Source organism: Symphalangus syndactylus, chromosome 15 (assembly GCF_028878055.3).
Source record: "Symphalangus syndactylus isolate Jambi chromosome 15, NHGRI_mSymSyn1-v2.1_pri, whole genome shotgun sequence".
In the NCBI taxonomy this organism is placed as follows: domain Eukaryota; kingdom Metazoa; phylum Chordata; class Mammalia; order Primates; family Hylobatidae; genus Symphalangus; species Symphalangus syndactylus.
In genome coordinates, this window is record NC_072437.2 from 68,605,664 (window position 1) to 68,626,988 (window position 21,325).

At 40.8% G+C, this 21,325-nt stretch overlaps 1 protein-coding gene across 3 annotated transcripts in view; it reads left to right on the plus strand.

The window, feature by feature from the left end:
* The window catches only part of CNMD (chondromodulin), a 36,870-nt gene extending 16,471 nt beyond the window's left edge, over positions 1-20,399 (plus strand). For 2 of the 3 annotated variants that reach the window (XM_055245258.2, XM_063618805.1), the window contains 3 exons: positions 10,790-10,943; positions 14,974-15,140; positions 19,855-20,399. In XM_055245258.2, the coding sequence (XP_055101233.1) occupies positions 10,790-10,943; positions 14,974-15,140; positions 19,855-20,070 (537 nt within the window). In that variant the 3' untranslated portion in view covers positions 20,071-20,399. The remainder of the gene's footprint in view (positions 1-10,789; positions 10,944-14,973; positions 15,141-19,854) is intronic. The other variant, XM_055245259.2, reaches the window with a different exon arrangement.
* Positions 20,400-21,325: the final 926 nt, after the last annotated feature.

Below are 21,325 nucleotides of genomic sequence, written 5' to 3' on the forward strand. Positions count from 1 at the left end.
GGAATTTAAACTGTTTTTGTCCTATTGGGGTCAAGGGATTCTTCTCACGTGATATAGTATATTTAAACATTTTGAGAAGCCACATTTTAAAGTGCACAAAGGGGCTGGGTGCTCATATGGCCTTATTTGCCTGGGGTTAGGGAACTATCTGATCTGTGGTTAAGACTCCACAATAGAGGCAGGCATGGTGGCTTATGCTGATAATCCCAGCACTTTGGGAGGCCGAGGTGGGCAGTTCATTTAAGGCCAGGAATTCGAGACAAGCCTGGACAACACGGCAAAACCCTGTCTCTACTAAAAATACAAAAAATTAGCTGGCCGTGGTGGTGCGTGCCTATAGTCCCAGCTACTCAGGAGGCAGAGGTGGGAGGATCACTTGAGCCCAGGAGATTGAGGCTGCAGGGAGCTGAGATTGCACCAGTGCACTCCAGGCCAGGCGACAGAATGAGACTCTAGCTCAAAAAAAAAAAAAAAACCCCAAAAGAGACTCCACAATAAAGACAAAGGACTCCACAAGATAGAGTCTTCATTAAAGGGACTCACAATAGCGGATCACACAGCCTCTGCTGGAAAGCAGCCAAGGGCACTCATCCCCCCCACCCGAACACCAGCCAGCTTCACTGAGGGTGGTTCTAATTGTTTTGCCCTACATTAAGCTGAGATAGCTCCTCCTGCAACTTCTTCCCATTGGTTCAGGTTCAGCCCATTGAAGCTACACAACGTATAACTAATTCCTTTTCTGTGTGTCAAACCTGTGAGTTTTTAAAACATGTTTCTTTCATTTATAATTAATAACTTGCCTTTGAGCTTGATTTTTTTTAAATTTAGTTTAGGAATTGCATACAGAATTCTAAAGACACATTTAACAATAATATCTTACTTTTAATGGTAGTTTAGGGCTTACAAAATGGTCCCATTGATTATTGTCTTTTATTTGAGTTGTGGCAGGATAGAGTGGAGACAAAATGGGCTTTGAAGTCAGAAAAACGTGGATGTACATCTCAGCTCTCATACTCCCTATGGATACTGTCATCTGCAAGCTGGGGGTATGCATACAGTGCCCAAGGCCCTCAAATCTACTTGATGGTTGACAGACGGCTGCTGCTCATTGTTGTTAATTTTATTATGATATCTTTGATCCTCCCAGTATTCCTGAGAGGGAGGTAAAGCAAGTATCAGCTCCCTCAAGGCAAAAGAGGAAAACTATATGGGTAAGCAAAGGTGCCTGGAAACTGCCTGATTGTTTGCCCCCATAGGAGCAGCTGCAGGCGGTGTCTCAAAACAGAACAAAACATAAGCTAAAAAACAAACCTGTGAGTTTGTAAAGCTGGCTACCATTCCTCTGTTTCCCATCCATCCTGTGAGATGTATTCCAGACCTTCCTTGCTCTGGTCATTCCCTCCTGATGGTGTTCCAGCTGGTTCCTTATGAGCTGCGCTGTTTAGAATCAAAGGTCATCTTCTCAGTGCGAGTATGTTATACCAAGTATAAAAATGGGACCAAGACCTCCTTTGTTCTGACCCTTGAGCTTCTCTTATTGCATTACCATTTTTTATAGTCATATCCCTCAGTTTCTGTCATGAAGACTTCAGTGAACTATAATCCTTGCCATTTTCCCTATAAATGGACCCAGAACTTGTTCTCCTCTCCTGCCTTCTACAAGGACCAATTCCCCAACAATGGCTGACCCAGATTTAATCGTAAGTTTGCAGTATATTTTCTGGGTTTTTTAATACATTTTTCTCTGATTTTTAAAAACAATACTGTGTTACTGTAGGAAATTTGAGAGATACATAAAAGTATATATAGAGATGGCCGAATAGGAACAGCTCCAATCTGCAGCTCCCAGTGAGATCAACACAGAAGGCAGGTGATTTCTGCATTTCCAACCAAGGTACCTGGCTTATCTCACTGGGAGTGGTTAGACAGTGGGTGCAGCCCACAGAGGGCAAGCCGAAGCAGGGTGGGGCATAGACTCACCCAGGAAGCTCAAGGGGTTGGGGAACTCCCTCCCCTAGCCAAGGGAAGTTGTGAGGGACTATGCCATGAGGAAGAGTGCCTTCCAGCCCAGATACAATGCTTTTCCCATGGTCTTTGCAACCTGCAGACCAGGAGATTCCCTTGGGTGCCTACACCACCAGGGCCCTGGGTTTCAACTGGGTGGCCATTTGGGAAGACACCGAGCTAGCACAGAAGTCTTTCTTCATACCCCAGTGGGGCCAGGAACACCAGCAAGACAGAACCATTCACTCCCCTGGAAAGGGGACTGAAGCCAGGGAGCCAAGTGGTCTGTCTAGCTCAGCAGATCCCACCCCCATGGAGCCCAGCAAGCTAAGATCCACTGGCTTGAAATTCTCGCTGCCAGCACCGCAGTTTGAAGTCAATCTGGGACACTTGAGCTTGGTGGGGGGAGGGGCGTCCGCCATTACTGAGGCTTGAGTAGGCGGTTTTCCCCTCACAGTGTAAACAAAGCCGCCAGGAAGTTCGAACTGGGCAGAGCCCACTGCAGCTCTTCAAAGCCGCTGTAGCCAGACTGCCTCTCTAGATTCCTCCTCTCCAGGCAGGGCATCTCTGAAAGAAAGGCAGCAGCCCCAGTCAGGGGCTTATAGACAAAACTCCCATCTCCCTAGGACAGAGCACCTGGGGGAAGGGGCGGCTGTGGGCACAGCCTCAGCAGACTTAAACGTTCCTGCCTGCTGGCTCTGAAGAGAGCAGCGGATCTCCCAGCACAGCACTCAAGCTTGGCTAAGGGACAGACTGCCTCCTCAAGTGGGTCCCTGACCACCCCCGTGCCTGACTGGGAGACACCTCCCAGCAGGGATTGACAGATACCTCATACAGGAGAGCTCCAGCTGGCATCTGATGGGTGCCCCTCTGGGACAAAGCTTCCAGAGGAAGGAACAGACAGCAATTTTTGCTGTTCTGCAGCCTCTGATGGTGATACCCAGGCATACAGGGTCTGGAGTGGACCTCAGCAAACTCCAGCAGACCTGCAGCAGAGGGGCTTGAGAGTTAGAAGGAAAACTAACAAACAGAAAAGAATAGCATCAACATCAACAAAAAGGACATCCATACAGAACCCCATCCAAAGGTCACCAACATCAAGGAAAACCCAGTGCAAAAAGGCTGAAAATTCCAAAAACCAGAATGCCTCTTCTCCTCCAAAGGATCGCAACTCCTCACCAGCAAGGGAACAAATCTGGATGGAGAATGAGTTTGACAAATTGACAGAAGTAGGCTTCAGAAGTTGGGTAATAACAAACTCCTCTGAGCTAAAGGAGCATGTTCTAACCCAATGCAAGGAAGCCAAGAACCTTGAAAAAAGGTTAGAGGAATTGCTAACTAGAATAACCAGTTTAGAGAAGAACTTAAATGACCAGATGGAGCTGAAAAATACAGCACGAGAACTTCATGAACCATACACAAGTATCAATATCCAAATCCATTAAGTGGAAGGAAGAAAGGATATCCAAGATTGAAGATCAACTTAATGAAATACAGCATGAAGATGAGATTAGAGAAAAAAGAATGAAAAGGAATGAACAAAGCCTCCAAGCAATATGGGACTATGTGAAAAGACCAAACCTACATTTGATTGGTGTATCTGAAAGTGATAGGGAGAATGGAACCAAGTTGGAAAACACTCTTCCGGATATTATCCAGGAGAACTTCCCCAACCTAGCAAGACAGGCCAACATTCAGATTCAGGAAATACAGAGAACACCACAAAGATACTCCTCAAGAAGAGCAACCCCAAGACACATAATCGTCAGATTCACCAAGATTGAAATGAAGGAAAAAATGTTAAGAGCAGCCAGAGAGAAAGTTCGGGTTACCCACAAAGGAAAGCCCATCAGACTAACAGCGGATCTCTTGGCAGAAACCCTACAAGCCAGAAGAGAGTGGGGGCCAGTATTCAACCTCTTCAAGAAAAGAATATTCAACCCAGAATTTCATATCCAGCCAAACTAAGCCTCATAAGCGAAAGAGAAATAAAATCCTTTACAGACAAGCAAATTCTGAGAGATTTTGTCACCACCAGCCCTGCCTTACAAGAGCTCCTGAAGGAAGCACTAAATATGGAAAAGAAAAACTGGTACCAGCCACTGCAAAAACATACCAAATTGTAAAGACCATCAACACTATGAAGAAACTGCATCAACGAATGGGCAAAATAACCAGCTAGCATCAGAATGATAGGATCAAATTCACACATAACAATATTAACCTTAAATGTAAATGGGCTAAATCCTGCAATTAAAAGACACAGACAGGCAAATTGAATAAAGAGTCCAGACCCATCGGTGTGCTGTATTCAGGAGACCCATCTCACGTGCAAAGACACACATAGGTTCAAAATAAAGGGATGGAGGAATATTTACCAAGCAAATGGAAAGCAAAAAAAGCAGGGGTTGCAATCCTAGTCTCTGATAAAACAGACTTTAAACCAACAAAGATCAAAAAAGACAAATAAGGGCATTACATAATGGTAAAAGGATCAACACAACGAGAAGAACTAACTATCCTAAATATATATGCACCCAATATAGGAGCACCTAGATTCATAAAGCAAGTTTCTTAGAGACCTACAAAGAGACTTAGACTCCCACATAATAATAGTGAGAGACTTTAACACCCCGCTTTCAATATTAGATCAATGAGACAGAAAATTAACAAGGATATTCAGGACTTGAACTCAGCTCTGGACCAAGCAGACCTAATAGACATATACAGAACCCTCCATCCCAAATCAACAGAATATACATTCTTCTCAGCACCACATCACAATTATTCTAAAATTGGAAGAAAAACACTCCTCAGCAAATGCAAAAGAATGGAAATCATAACAGTCTCTCAGACCACAGTACAATCAAATTAGAACTCAGTATTAAGAAACTCACTCAAAACTGCACAACTACATGGAAACTGAACAACCTGCTTCTGAATGACTACTGAGTAAATAACGAGATGAAGGCAGAAATAAAGATGTTCTTTGAAATCAACGAGAACAAAAACACAATGTACCAGAATCTCTGGGACACAGCTAAAGCAGTGTTTAGAGGGAAATTTATAGTACTAAAATGCCCATAGGAGAAAGCAAGAAAGATCTAAAATTGACACCCTAACATCACAATTAAAACAACTAGAGAAGCAAGAGCAAACAAATTCAAAAGCTAGCAGAAGACAAGAAATAACTAAGATCAGAGCAGAACTGAAGGAGATACAGATATGAAAAACCCTTCCAAAAATCATTGAATGCAGGAGCTGGTTTTTTAAAAAAGATTAACAAATAGATAGACCACTAGCCAGACTAATAAAGAAGAAAAGAGAGAAGAATCAAATGACACAATAAAAAATGATAAGGGGGATATCACCACTGATCCCACAGAAATACAAACTACCATCAGATAATACTATAAACACCTCTACACAAATAAACTAGAAAATTTAGAAGAAATTGGTAAATTCCTGGACACATACACCCTCCCAAGACTAAACCAGGAAGAAGTCAAATCCCTGAATAGACCAATAAGAAGGTCTGAAATTGAGGCAGTAATTAATAGCCTACCAACCAAAAAAAGCCCAGGACCAGACAGATTCACAGCCAGATTCTACCAGAGGTACAAAAAGGAGCTGGTACCATTCTTTCTGAAACTATTCCAAACAATACAAAAAGAGGGACTCCTCTCTAACTCATTTTATGAGACCAGCATCATCCTGATACTAAAACCTGGCAGAGACACAGCAAAAAAAGAAAATTTCAGGCCAATGTCCCTGATGAACATCGATGCAAAACTCCTCAATAAAATACTGGCAAACTGAATGCAGCAGCATATCAAAAACTTATCCACAATGATCAAGTCGGCTTCATCCCTGGGATACAAGGCTGGTACAACATACACAAATCAATCAACATAATCCATTACCTAAACAGAACCAATGACAAAAACCACGATTATCTCAATAGATACAGAAAAGGCCTTCAATAAAATTTGACACCACTTCATGCTAAAAACTTTCAATAAACTAGGTATTGATGGAACATATCTCAAAATAATAAGAGCTATTTATGACAAACCCACAGCCAATATCATACTGAATGGGCAAAAACTGGAAGCATTCCCTTTGAAAACCAGCACAAGACAAGGATGCCCTCTCTCACCACTCCTATTCAACATAGTGTTGGAAGTTCTGGCCAAGGCAATCAGGCAAGAGAAAGAAATAAAGGGTATTCTAATAGGAGGAGAGGAAGTCAAATTGTCTCGTTTTGCAGATTACATGATTGTACATTTAGAAAACTCCATCGCCTCAGCATAAAATCTCTTTAAGCTGACAAGCAACTTCATCAAAGTCTCAGGATAAAAAATCAGTGTGCAAAAATCACAAGCATTCCTATACACCAATAATAGATAGAGAGCCAAATCATGAGGGAACTCTCATTCACAATTGCTAAAAGAGAATAAAATACCTAGGAATACAACTTACAAGGGATGTGAAGGACCTCTTCCAGGAGAACTACAAACTACTGCTCAATGAAAAAAGAGAGCACACAAACACATGGAAAAACATTCCATGCTCATGGATGTGAAGAATCAATGTCGTGAAAATGGCCATATTGCCCAAAGTAATTTATAGATTCAATGCTATCCCCATCAAGCTACCATTGACTTTCTTCACAGAATTAGAAAAAACTACTTTAAATTTCATATGGAACCAAAAAAGAGCCCGTATAGCCAAGACAATCCTAAGCAAAAAGAACAAAGCTGGAGGCATCACGCTACCTGACTTCAAACTATACTACAAGGCTATAGTAACCAAAACAGCATGGTACTGGTACCAAAACAGATATATGGATCAATGGAACAGAACAGAGCCCTCAGAAATAATGCCACACATCTACAACCATCAGATCTTTGACAAACTTGACAAAAACAAGCAATGGGGAAAGGATTCCCTATTTAGTAAATGGTCTTGGGAAAACTGGCTAGCCATATGCAGAAAACTGAAACTGGACCCCTTCCTTACACCTTATACAAAAATTAACTCAAGCTGGATTAAAGACTTAAATGTAAGACCTAAAATCATAAAAACCCTAGAAGAAAACCTAGGCAATACCATTCAGGACATAGGCATGGGCAAAGACTTCATGACTAAAATACCAAAAGCAATGGCAATAAAAGCCAAAATTGACAAATGAGATCTAATTAAATTAAAGAGCTTCTGCACAGCAAAAGAAACTATCATCAGAGTGAAGAGGCAACCTACAGAATGGGAGAACAAATTTTTGCAATCTATCCATCTGACAAAGGGCTAATATCCAGAATCTACAAGGAATTTAAACAAATTCACAAGAAAGAAACAAACAACCCCATCAAAAAGTGGGTGAAGGATATGAACAGACACTTCTCAAAAGAAGACATTTATGCAGCCAACAAACATATGAAAAAAAGTTCATCATCACTGGTCATTACAGAAATGCAAATCAAAACCACAATGAGATACCATCTCATACCAGTTAGAATGGCAATCATTAAAAAGTCAGGAAACAACAGATGCTGGAGAAGATGTGGAGGAATAGGAATGTTTTTACACTGTTGGTGGGACTGTAAATTAGTTTAACCATTGTGGAAGACAGTGTAGTGATTCCTCAAGGATCTAGAACCAGAAATATCATTTGACTCAGCAATCCCATTACTGGGTATATACCCAAAGGATTATAAATCATTCTACTATAAAGACACGTGCATATGTATGCTTATTGCAACACTATTCACAATAGAAAAGACTTGGAACCAACCCAAATGCCCATCAATGGTAGACTGGATAAAGAAAATGTGGCACATGTACACCATGGAATACTATGCAGCCATAAAAACGATGAGTTCATGTCCTTTGCAGGGACACGGATGAAGCTGGAAACCATCATTCTCAGCAAAGTAACACAGGAACAGAAAAACAGACACCGCATGTTCTCACTCATAAGTAGGAGCTGAGCAATGAGAAAACATGGACACAGGGAGGGTAACATCACACACCGGGGCCTGTCAGGGAGTGGGGGTGCTAGGGGAAGAATAGCATTAGGAGAAATATCTAATGTAGATGACGAGTTGATGCGTGCAGCAAACCACCATGGTATGTGTATACCTACGTAACAAACCTGCACAGTCAAAAAATTAATTATAATTTTAATTAATAATTAATTATAATTAATTATAATATAATTATAATAATTAATTTATAATATATAATTTATAATTATATTAATTATAAATTAATATAATTCAAAAAAATTAAAACAGTTGAACTCAAGGAGATAGAGAGTAGAAGGATGATTACCAGAGGCTGGAACGGTTGGGGGAAGAGAGGATGGTAATGGGTACAAAAAATAGTTATAAAGAACAAAAAATAGAAAAACTAAATAAGACCTAGTATTTGCTAGCACAGCAGGGAAACTGTAGTAAAAAATAATTATACATTTAAAAAAAAACTAAGAGTATAACTGGATTGTTTGAAACAAAGAATAAATGCTTGCAGTAATTACCCTGATGTGGTAATTATGCATCGCATGCTGGTATCAAAATATCTTAAGTAACCCATAAGTATATACCTACTATAGATCCACAAAAATTAAAAATAAAAAAAGAAAATAGGTGTAAGAATCTTGACTAAAATATTAGTAAAAGGAATATAGCAATATGTTGAATAAGTAACATGTCATGACAAGGTAAGGTTTATTTCAGGGATGTACAAATGGTTCAATACTGGGACATCTTAGGGAAAAAAAGTATAGATAATAAAATTACCTACAATTGCATAATCCACAAAAAGCTAATGCTAATGTTTTGGTGAATTTTCTCTGCGTGTGTGTGTGTGTGTGTGTGTGTGATGGTCTTTCTATAAGGGAAATTATACTGTTGTACATGCTTATTATTGTCATAACTTTAGTTCTTCTAAAATGTAAATTATAATGGACATATGCTTTATCATATGATTATAATTTTAAAAGTCTTTTATTCCTAAATACTTCAGGTATCTTCCATTTTTCATTACTTCAAATAATAACAATTAAAAATAACTATTTTTAAATACCATTATTTACTGTGGTAAATAAATTCGCCATGATGGTGAATGCTTTTATATTTAAATCTTTGTCTGCATCTGATTCTTAGGCCATAGAGGTAGATTATTTGTCCTGTGTTTTAGTTGTTCATGTCATGCATGATGGATCCTCTAGTGGACGAAAACAAATTCAGACAATATATTTGTGTGAGTTAGGAATATGTTTGGCTGTCAGTAGCGGAAAACTACCCTTAGAGTAACTTACACAAATCGGGATCTGTTTTTCTCCACAGTAAGCAATGTGGAGGCAGGTGGCTGCAAGCATTGGCTCGGTGGCCAGCGTTTCTGTGATTTTTTAAAATCTTGCCTTCCAGCTCCAATCATGGTTGCCACTGCTCAACCTCTTCCTGACTTCCTTAGCTGGCATTCAAGTAAAAATGTCAAGAAGAAAGAGGTTGAGTGATGCCAACCACGACTTCTCTTTAATCAGGAAAAGCAGAAGGCCTCCCAGGCCCTCAGCATACTTCGGCCTATATCTCGCTGGCTAGCACTGGTCACCCGGGCACCCTGGACTGCAGGAGAGCTAGAGAAAGGAAGTGTCTCTCCTGGGGCTGGGCTCATTGCTGCTTCCAGTAAAAGAAAGACCATGTTACAAGGCAGGTGGGGGAAGAAGGAGATCGGGTAGGCAACCAAAAGTACATGCCTCAAGATTTATTTAACATTCTTAGCGTGGAGGATGCATCTATATGCATTATCCCAATCACCCCACTCTTCCCCACACACTTTAGACTAAGATGGGGTAGATTTATGTACCACTTGCTTTCATAAATTTTTCATCAGTTTTGTATAACTTTAAAAAACTACAGTACTCAAAGAGCATTCATTTCCTGGATGGAGCCATTTAATTTAAGGTAAATAACTGGATTACCTGACTGTAAGCTTCCTCCAATAACTTTAAGTTGTTTTAATGCAGCCATAAGCCTGAGGGAGAAAGCATAAATGAAGTACTGCTTTTAGCTAAAAATTAGGAGAAAACATTTTAATTTCTCCAAGCTATTGCAAACTAATAAATACATGAAAGGAACAACCTGGCAGGATAAATTTGTCTCCTGGGTTATCAAACCATTCTCAGCATCTCACTGTGGAAGAAAATCCAGGGTTTAACTTTGAAATCTCAGTGGTGTGCTTGATGCGAGGAACATCTGAAATATGTGTTGTTACAGCTGGGAAATGGAGAAATGGTTTATGTTAAATAATACTTTGAACTGAAGACATTAAAGAACCAATCACTTGCTTTTTCCATTGTTGTTCAGAAGCTGCAGAACAAAACCCCACAAGATTTTCACTTCAAATGAAGGGTTCCTCTATCCTTTGTAGGATTCCAGGTTTCGTTCAATTGCTTTTCCTCAAAAACATCTTTGATCAAAAACATAGATTAACCTAAATCTCAAAGTTGGTATCAAGTAATTTTCACTTCAACTCAGGGCACTTATATTCACATGGTACAGCTATCCAGAGGCAGGGCAACAGGAGGAGGCGTACTGAATATTGTGAAAAGAGCTACAAAGAGAAGAGATTAGAACCTTAAAGGGCACGCATGTACACACGCATGCTCGGAATTCTCATTAATTTTTTATAAGGCAAAATAACCTTTTAGCAACACGTGACTCTTAATATGCAGCATGTTTCACTGTCCTCTTTGCTCAAATGCAATCGTTTTTACTTTCAGGAAGGCAAGATCATGCCAGTCAAATATGAAGAAAATTCTCTTATCTGGGTGGCTGTAGATCAGCCTGTGAAGGACAACAGCTTCTTGAGTTCTAAGGTGTTAGAACTCTGCGGCGACCTTCCTATTTTCTGGCTTAAACCAACCTATCCAAAAGGTAACATTTTAAATTATCTTAATGCTGTTTACAACTTTCCCTGTTCATGCATGTGAGGTTCCTCCAAGCCCCTCCACAGGCCTGAGCATGTAACAAGAAGGATAAATCAGGATGCATGTCGCAGTGTCTCAGTAATTAGCATGAGAGATGAAAGAGGAGGAAAATGACAGCCCGTGACTGTTGTAGGGAAGGGAAGGAGCAGTAGGGTTAACAGAAGGCAGATCGGGAAGACAACGCCACGGCATTACCTGCAGCTTTTGTTTATGACACTCCCACTTCTTTCCACTCTGCCCCTTAATCTCAGTTGTTTGCACCTTCCAATTTTACATTTTTTTTTATTTCTAAGGCATAGAATCAAGGGACTAAGAAACTGTCATACCGCCGAGTCTTTATTGTGTTCAAACCTAGAATTATGGGACAGCCAAAAGCTGCTGTGGGTATTGGCTGAGATTCCTCTCAAGTTCAGAGCTTGAATATTAGCTTCCAAGTCCAGTGAAAATAAGTGCAGACTCCCTGGGGTTCACAGCTAGGCTGGAGCCCAGCTTTGAGCTATTTCTGGGTGATGAAGGGCAGGTGAGCCCGGTGGGCCTCACTCTCCCTCCTGAGTTTCTTCTGTCCCCTGAGTTGTCTCACTATTTCTACTGCAGTCACCACACTGGCCTCCCAAAGGCCTATTTTGTAGCTCTGGTTCAAGTGTGGGAAAAAAGGGCCTTTCTCCTAGCACAGCTGAGATAGACTAATGTTGTCTGAAAGATTTTATGGAAGACTAGCAGACAGCAGCATGGAAATAAAGAAAATATAGGCCTTTAAAACCACTAGGCTTGGTGGGCACACAGGGAAAAGACAGGGCAGTTAGTGTTTAATAGGTACAGTTACATTTTTTGCAAGATGAAACATGTTCTAGATGGTGGTGATGATTGCACAGCAATGTGAATGTACTTCATGCCACTGAACTGTACACTTAAAAATGGTTAACATGGTAAATTTCGTTATGTATATTTTATAATTTTTAAAAATACCCACCAGGCTTAGGAAGTACAGGTTTCTGAGTCTGCCATGACTAACTTATTCTTATGGTTCACAAGTCTCATTCTGTCCCAAAGCTGGAGAAGATGGCTCCTCTCCAGCCTGGGTGAGGCAAATAGGATTCAGTGACAAGCCACTGGCAGTAGCTGCCCGGCACAGTGGGCTGAGAAAGAGCTCGACACCACATGCAGGCTCAGTAAGAAGGAATTCTAAACTCAGTCAGCAGGAGCTGGCTGGCTGAAGGGGGCAGGAGAGGGGCTGCCAAATGGGCTGTGCTGTTGCCATTCCTGCTCTTGCTCCTGTGGGTGGTCACAACTCACAGTTCTATGATGGCTTGCCAAGTTCTGGCTTTCTGTTCCACACCTGCCGCCACCTGGGTGGGCCTTCTTACTTTCCATCCCCCAGGAACTCCCACCTTTTCCAGTTGAGGACAAGAGTCTGCAGTGTGCTACCAGTTAGAGCTCTCCCTAATCACATTGAGGACAAGCCTCTTACCCAGAGAGTTCATTCACTCATTTGACAGACATTCATGAGGGCCTAGTATGTGCCATATACTTGTTGTAGGTACATCCGTGAGGTGCATCCGTGAATAGAACAGACAAGAACCCATGCCCTCAGGGAGTTTTGCATTGTAGCAAGGGGAGACAGTAAATAAACACTAAATTAAAATAAGAAAATTGTATAATATGATACAAGGTGCTATGGAAAATGCCAGTGCAGGGCCATGGGGTGGGCACTGGCGATCGGAACACAGCATTATTGGCAATGCTAAGACAATTGATATGATGAGTAATTTCTCACTTGGGGAAAGAGCTTCTTCCCTACATATCCAAGATGTGGCTTGGTCTCTCCCAGCCCAATATCGTGACCACATTTAAGTATTCAATCACCACAACATCCAAACAAGAATTACACATATTATGTACACAAGAAAAGTGGAAAACACCTCAATGTCCCCAGATTAGAAAAGGTAAATGTTGATTATATCCATAAAATGGAATATCATAGATATGAAAAATGGATTCCCCCCATCTCTCATAAGTACAGTTATATTTTGCAAAACAATCAAGAAACTAAGTCCCCCTCTGATGATGGCAGGCTTCCTACCACCTAATTCTAATAAAAGCAGCACACTCCAGGGTCCAGCGGCCCATGCCCTTGGATCTTGAAGCCAGCAGGTCATCAGGGTCACGCAGCTGTATTATCAGAGACACTGGGAATGACAGCTGGACACAGGTCAGAAGGGAACGGGGAGAGCTGACACTTGCTGACCTCTGTGTGTCAGGCATGGTACTAGAGCATTACGCTTTGTCCTCATTTAATCTTTGCCAACAACTGTTGGGGTAACTACTCGTTCCCCTTTTATAGATGAAGAAACTAAGGTTCACAGAGATAAGTAATTTGCCTAAGGTCATTTAATGAGTTAAAAGAAGTAGAATTGTGATCAAATCCAGGTCTCACTGGTGCCTCTCCAACCATGCTATCTGTGGAAGCTACCAATGGCTTTAAAGCACATCTTAGTTCTCCTAAATAACAAAGCATGATATAATCCTCATCACCTAATAGTTCAGTGCTTATTATACGTAACACATTGCTTAAACCTTTAGACAGATTCTCATTAACCCTGTCACTACCCTATGAATAAGATATTATTATTATCCCCATTTTACACATAACGAAACTGGGGCTCAGAGAGACACCAAAATCCAAGCTGTGTGGTACTTTCTACTTTTTTTTGAGATGGAGTTTCCCTCTTGTCCCCTGGGCTTGAGTGCAATGGCGCAATCTCGGCTCACTGCAGCCTCTGCCTCCTGGGTTCAAGCGATTCTCCTGTCTCAGCCTCCCAAGTAGCTGGGATTACAGGTGCCTGCCACCGCGCCCGGCTAATTATTGTATTTTTAGTAGAGATGGAGTTTCACCATGTTGACCAGGCTGGTCTCGAACTCCTGACCTCAGGTGATCTGCCCGCGTCGGCCTCCCAAAGTGCTGGGATTACAGGCATGAGCTACCGCTCCTGGCCTGTATTTTTGTTAATTGGCAGCCATCAGCCCTGCTGCAGGACCCATGAGGCTATGTGGTAAACTAGAGCCAGGGAGTTCGCACTGGGCACCTAGCAATGCCACCCATTCTGTGATCTTGGCCAAGTCACTTGGCTTTTCTGAGGCTTGATGCCCTCATGTATAAAAGCATTTGCTTTTTCTATCCCATAGGATTTTTAAAAAGAATAAACCAAGATATTTCCCTTGCAAACTGTAAAGCTTTATACTGATATAGTCAATCCATTAGAAATACTTAGGGCTACAATTAACAGAATATTTGATCAACAGTGGTTTCAACAAACACAGGTTTATTTTTTTCATATAGCCAGAAGTCTAGAGAGAGGAGGTTTTTGACACTATCAGCTACTCAATGATACCATCAAGTCTCTTTCCAGTTACCATTTTACTACCTGTAGCATGCTGGCTTATGGTGCCTATCACTTCATAGTCACAAGTTGACTCTCATAACTCCAGCTATCACATCTGTGTTCAAGAAAGGAAAAACAAGACAGGGAAGCCTATCTGTCCCCTTTTACCAAGAAAGCAAAAGCTTTCCCAGAAACTGCACTAGCATATTCTGCTGATGTCTCCCTGGTCAGATATGTCTCACCTGGCCACTTCTAACTGCAAAGGAAGCTGGGGAAATGAGTGGTGTTTTATTTTCTCAGCCCCAGTAATGAAGGCAGACCAAAAGAAAGGGAGGAGGTGGTGTTGAGGTTTGCCAGGCCATCTTACAATGTCGTTCTCAATTAGTATTGCAAAACCAAATTCAGATTATCTGTATGTTTAACTATTAGCCCAAGACTCTAAAACATGCTTTATTATTACAAACATCAGTACAAAAATTTTAAACCACCTGGTTATGCACAAATTTTGATATCCTTTTCTTATGTTTTTCACCCTGATAAACACAGATCTAATTTCTTTATTGAAATAAAGGGATTAATTTACAAAAATTTTTGCAGAAATCCAGAGAGAAAGAAGAGAAGTGGTAAGAAAAATTGTTCCAACTACCACAAAAAGACCACGCAGTGGACCACGGAGCAACCCAGGAGCTGGAAGACTGAATAATGAAACCAGACCCAGTGTTCAAGAGGACTCACAAGCCTTCAATCCCGATAATCCTTATCATGTGCGTTTCGGTGCTTTTTGACATAATTAGACAAATGCATTAAACATAGTGCCAAGGCCGGGTGTGGTGGCTTACGCCTGTAATCCTAGCACTTTGGGAGGCAGGGGTGGGCAGATCACGAGGTCAGGAGTTCAAGGCCAGCCTGGCCAACATGGTGAAACCCTGTCTCTACTAAAGATACAAAGAATTAGCCAGGCATGGTGGCACACACCTGTAATCCCAGCTACTTGGGAGGCTGAGGCAGGAGAATTGCTTGAACACAGGAGGTGGAGGTTGCAGTGAGCCGAGATTGGGCCACACTGCACTTCAGCCTGGGTGACAGGCGAGACTCTGTCTCAAAAAAAAATAGTGCCGAAATGGTCTTTGTACTTGAGGTTTCAAATGCACATGTAAGTATTCAACTTAGACTTTTATTCAATTATTTTAAAAATACATTTTCATTTGTTGCAAAGTTGTTTCTTTGTTGTTGTTTCACTGCCTGGGAATTGCCTCCCAGGTTCAAGCAATTCTCCTGCCTCAGCCTCCCAAGTAGCTGGGATTACAGGTGCCCACCACCATGCCCAGCTAATTTTTTGTATTTTTTTTTTAGTAGAGACAGGGTTTCACCACTTTGGGCAGGCTGTTCTTGAACTCCTAACCTCAGGTGATCCACCTGCCTTGGCCTCCCAAGATGTTGTTAGGATTACAGGTGTGAGCCACCGTGCCCAGCCTTTTGCAAGGTTTATAATTAAGGGAAGAACACTTAAGTATTACCTCTGTAGTGTAAAATCCTGATTGGCTGGTAACCCTTATTCGGTTGTTTTCTGTGCTCTCCTTTTTTTGAGTCACAGGCAAATTCATGAAAACAAATTCATAGGAGGAATTTGATTATTTGAAAATGTTTCCTAGGGTGCTCCCTGGAGGCAACATATGGAATGGAAGTATTCTCTTTCCCCCTTTATATCCACTTTATTCAACAGTCATTTAGGCACCTGCTCTTTCCCAGGCTCTGTGCACAGTCAGGAGAACCTTCTGCCCTCAGGGGCTCTCAGTCCAGTTAGTGGATAGACCCACACTTAGATGTAAAACGCTTTAGGCTGAAACACTGAAAAGTGATGTTTGTGAGGATGACACGAAGTGCTAAAAACAAATCTTCCACAAAATATTTACCATTATACTTTTCAGGGAGTGAAAAAGTAGAATAGGTATTTATTTGTAGCTAGTTTTTAAAATAAAAAATACAGGCCGGGCGCGGTTGCTCACACTTGTAATCCCAGCACTTTGGGAGGCTGAGGTGGGCGGATCACCTGAGGTCAGGAGTTCAAGACCAGCCTGGCCAACATGGTGAAACCCCGTCTCTATTAAAAATACAAAAAATTAGCCGGCACAGTGACGTGCACCTGTAGTCCCAGCTACTCAGGAGGCTGAAGTAGTAGAATCGCTTGAACCCAGGAGACTGAGGTTGCAGTGAGCCAAGATCGCGCCATTGCACTCCAGCGTGGGTGACAGAGCGAGACTTCAACTAAAAACTAAATTAAATTAAAAATACATGCAGAAATTTTTAAAAACAGTACAAAAGGATATACTATGAAGTGTTTCCCTTCCACTCCAGACACCCTCCCCAAAGCAACCTATTAACAATGACTATTTGTCCAGTTTCTTTGCATAAGTACACACACACAGACACACACATACACACACACACTTTTAACACAAAACTTTTATACCTTGCTTTCTTTCCAGTTACAATATTTTGGAGATTGTTTTCCTACATAGTATCTCATTCATTTAATTACTATTCATTTAATAGTAACTCATTGTATACATAAATGTACAGAAATTTAGTTATGCTTTCATGGCTATAAATTATTTCCCTGTCTTTTGCTGTTTGCAAATACTGTTACAGGATACAATCTCGTACATGACCTACAGGATTATGAGGAGTAAATAAAGGTAATGCAGGTGGAACTCTTTTAGCACAGGGCTTGGGACACATAGGTGAAGAGTAACTTTCTCAATATTAGCTATTAGTATTGTGCCTTTGTACACACATGGAAGTCTATCTTTAGCATAAATACTGAAGCATGAGTCTGCTGCATCGAAGTAGATTCACATTTTAATGGAGGATACCAAATTGCCTTTCAAGGAATTACATCAGCTATATCTCTGCCAACAGTAATGAAAGGACCCACTTCTTATCAAACTTAAGAAAAACTTTCACCAATCTCTTGGGTGTAAATTGTATCTTCTGGTTGTTTATCTTGCTTGTCTTTAATTATGTGTAAGGGTGAGCATCTTTTCATATACTAAGTCATTTGCACGTTTTTCTATGTAGCCTATTCAGTCCGACATTATTTCAGGTGTTGCAAATATATTTCCTAGTTTATCATTTTAAAAATATTTTAGAAAAGCTTGGAGCAAAAAGTATTTTCTAAATAACCAAAGGCTTATCAGAAAATTCAGGACGCCACAATACTTTACTACCTTAGCTTGAAGAAGAATAAAAAGAATCTGAATAGACAAATAAAATTTAATATTGTTTATTCCCTAGAGAGCTGGGCTGGCTGAATCTGGCTCAAGGGGTGAGGGCATCAGCCCCTTTATAGACGGGCAGGATATGACTTTGCCTTGGATCCAGTCTTGAGTGACCTGTATCCCTTGAAAAACTCCAATTATATCAATTTTTTCCTTTATTATATGTTGGACTTTAAGCAGAAATGGTTAAAGCATTTATCTCCATGATCTCATTCAGTTATTCCTTTAAAAAAATGTATCTTAGGGTAACAACATGAGATTTCCTCCCAACCTTTCAATCCTAAAACTTTGTCAGGCCCTCAGATAAGGAAGTGCCTCAACTGACAGGCCTTTTAACTCTCCCTGCCCCATAATTAATAAATGAGGTGGTTGTCTTTTTGCTGTCCCAGATTAACCTATTCAAGAAATAAGGTAAAGAATGGAGTGAGTCTGATGAATTAAAAAATGAATGCTTGGCCGGGCGCGGTGGCTCACGCTTGTAATCCCAGCACTTTGGGAGGCCGAGGCGGGCGGATCATGAGGTCAGGAGATCGAGACCACGGTGAAACCCCGTCTCTACTAAAAATACAACAAAAAAAATTAGCCGGGCGTGGTGGCGGGCGCCTGTAGTCCCAGCTACTCGGAGAGGCTGAGGCAGGAGAATGGCGTGAACCCAGGAGGCAGAGCTTGCAGTGAGCCGAGATTGCGTCACTGCACTCCAACCTGGGCGACAGAGCAACGCTCCGTCTCAAAAAAAAAAAAAAAAAAAAAAAAAAAATGAATGCTTTAAGAGTAAGATAATATTTTGATGACATAACTTGAATATAGGTTGTATCAGATCATGTTGTTAATTTTGTGATAATGGCAATCTGGTTGTAAATTTAGGAAAATATCCTCATTTTGGGGGGCACATTCTAATGTATTTATGGATGAAATGTCACAATTCCTCCAATTCTCTTTGAATTCACTTCAGAATTTACTTTAAGTAAATACTGGTTTTGCATTGATGGACATATAAATTATTTCCCTATCTTTTGCTGTTGCAGGAAGGGGAAAAGCAAATTTGACAATAGGTTAGCAATCATCCAATCTAGATGAGTCTATTAGTGTTCAATCTGTAATTTTCTCTACTCTCCAGTATGTTCGAATTTTTTTTTTTTTTTCAAGACAGAGTTTCACTCCTGTTACCCAGGCGGGAGTGCAATGGCACAATCTTACCTCCTGGTTCAGGAGATTCTCCTGCCTCAGCCTCCCAAGTAGCTGGAATTACAGGTGTCCACCACCACACCTGGCTAATTTTTTGCATTTTTAGTAGAGATGGGGTTGGTTTCACCATGTTGGCCAGGCTGGTCTCAAACTCCTGACCTCAGGTGATCCACCCGCCTCGGCTTCCCAAAGTGCTGGGATTGCAGGCATGAGCCACTGTGCCTGGCTGAAATTTTTAATATCTTCCCCCCCCCCACCCCCGACATCCCAAATTAAGATTAAAGACTTTTTGTTTAAACACCAGAATCAGCTAACTTTAGGAAAGAAGCTTAAATTGAATCAAGAATTTAAAGGTAAGGGCTTCTTGGGAATGTACTTCAATACCATATCAAAAATAATGCAGAATCTCTACCCTTAGAAGTCCCCAAAAAGGAAAACCAAATATGTAAACCGGGCAGGGCTGGAGGGATGGGAGTTCCTTCCAGTTCTGTAATCTCACCAGCAGTGAAAATGGAGATTTTTACTTCACCAATGTAATCTTGTGTTTATATAACTATACTTATGAAATCTGTCTTTAGCCTAGATTGATGAGTTTCAAAATGTGCTTCTAGAGCCCTGGACGCTATTACTGCAAGAAGCCACAAGCATTCCACTGACTTAGAATTAGCAGTGGCAGAAATGCTACTTTTTATCATAATGCTTCCTTCTTACTTTCCTACTTAAAACAAGCTGAGTTACTGAGTGGTAACCATAGTTCATTAAAGGCAGGGAGGAACTTCAGGATATCGTTTTAAAAGATAAAACAACTTTCTAGTCAGAGACAGGTGAGGTAGGTGTAGATTCCTTGGTGTCAAAAGGAATTATGAATGACAGCAGGTAAACAAGATCAAACCCTTTACAGCAGATTACACTTTCTTGTAGCAGTGAAAAATTCAGAATCTTATTTAAAAATAACATGCATGCTATGACCTTCTCATTATGCAGTTGTCACAAATAATTATCTTTTATTTCACAGCAGCAGGAAGGGGAAAGCATGACATTCGACCCTAGACTGGATCACGAAGGAATCTGTTGTATAGAATGTAGACGGAGCTACACCCACTGCCAGAAGATCTGTGAACCCCTGGGGGGTTATTACCCATGGCCTTATAATTATCAAGGCTGCCGTTTGGCCTGCAGAGTTATCATGCCATGTAGCTGGTGGGTGGCCCGTATCTTGGGCATGGTGTGAAATCACTTCATATATCATGTGCTGTAAAATAAGAACTAGCTGAAGAGACAACCAAAGCAGCATAAGGCAGGTTGATGCTGATGGGACCACAAAATACTTTTACACTCAACCTGAGCGGTTATTCTTGACACTCTTAACAGAATTTTTTTCAATCGTTTCCCAGAACTTTAGTATATGCAAATGTACTAAAAGGGTAGTTCAAGTCTAAAATGCCATAACCCCTTTACTATGTTATTTTTTATTTGCATTGCCTTGCCATAAGTCTTCCCTAGCTTGTATCTTCCAAAGCTATTTTGAAATAAACATGAAAATTTACAATTTGCCAAAAATCTCAGTTGTACACTTGAGCTCCTTCTAAGTCATGATGAAAATAAGTCATTGTTATTTGTACAGAATTCCTCAACTGTTCTTAATCGTTTTTGCTCTTCCTCTTGCAAATGTGCCCCCAGAATTCCCAGATAAAAACACACATAAAAAGGAAAGGATAATGGAATCTACCTAAAAGTGAACATTTTTAGCTTCAAACTGGAAGCTCATGGGGAATTATTTGAGTGCACTGGCATGTGACCTGTGTTAAGAGTCACCTCCAGGGAAACAGCACTAGGATAAAGAAAAATGCAGTCAAAGATAAATCAGACTTGTGGGGAGGAACGACTTTATTGACATTCTGAAAAGCAGGTCTTCACACCTTTCTCAATCTGTTTTCAGTAAGTGGTCACTGGGCATGAAGAAGCATAATGATTTTTACCTTTGTAGTACAAATCAGGCTGCGGCTGTAGTCCAATTACCAGTAAGTTACTCTCCTAGTTACAGGGCTGACAGTGTTGCTTGGCAGATACAGCTGAGGAGGAATAGCTTATTTATGTATAACGACATAAAGAAAGTCTCTCAGGAACAAGGACTGTCTTTAGAAATTGAAATATTAGATCAAGAAGATGAGCAGGTATTTTATATTTTTGACATTTCAGTTTTGCATCCCACAGTTTAAGAGATAAACAACTTTCCTAAGGAAAATAGAAGTAAGTTTTCCAAAACACAAGATTCTGAGAGGACAGAAAGGTCTTGATGCCATGATCTCACTACACTCTCATATTCAGAATACACCTTATTATTGTGTATTCCACAGTAAATCCCTAATACTGGTGTTTTCCAATTAAAGTCTATAAAATGATACAGAATTTTAAAAACCTGGTTTTCAGGTGAACACTCAGATCCCTCCATTTAATGAAATATACAGCAAGCCTAGGTCTCTGGA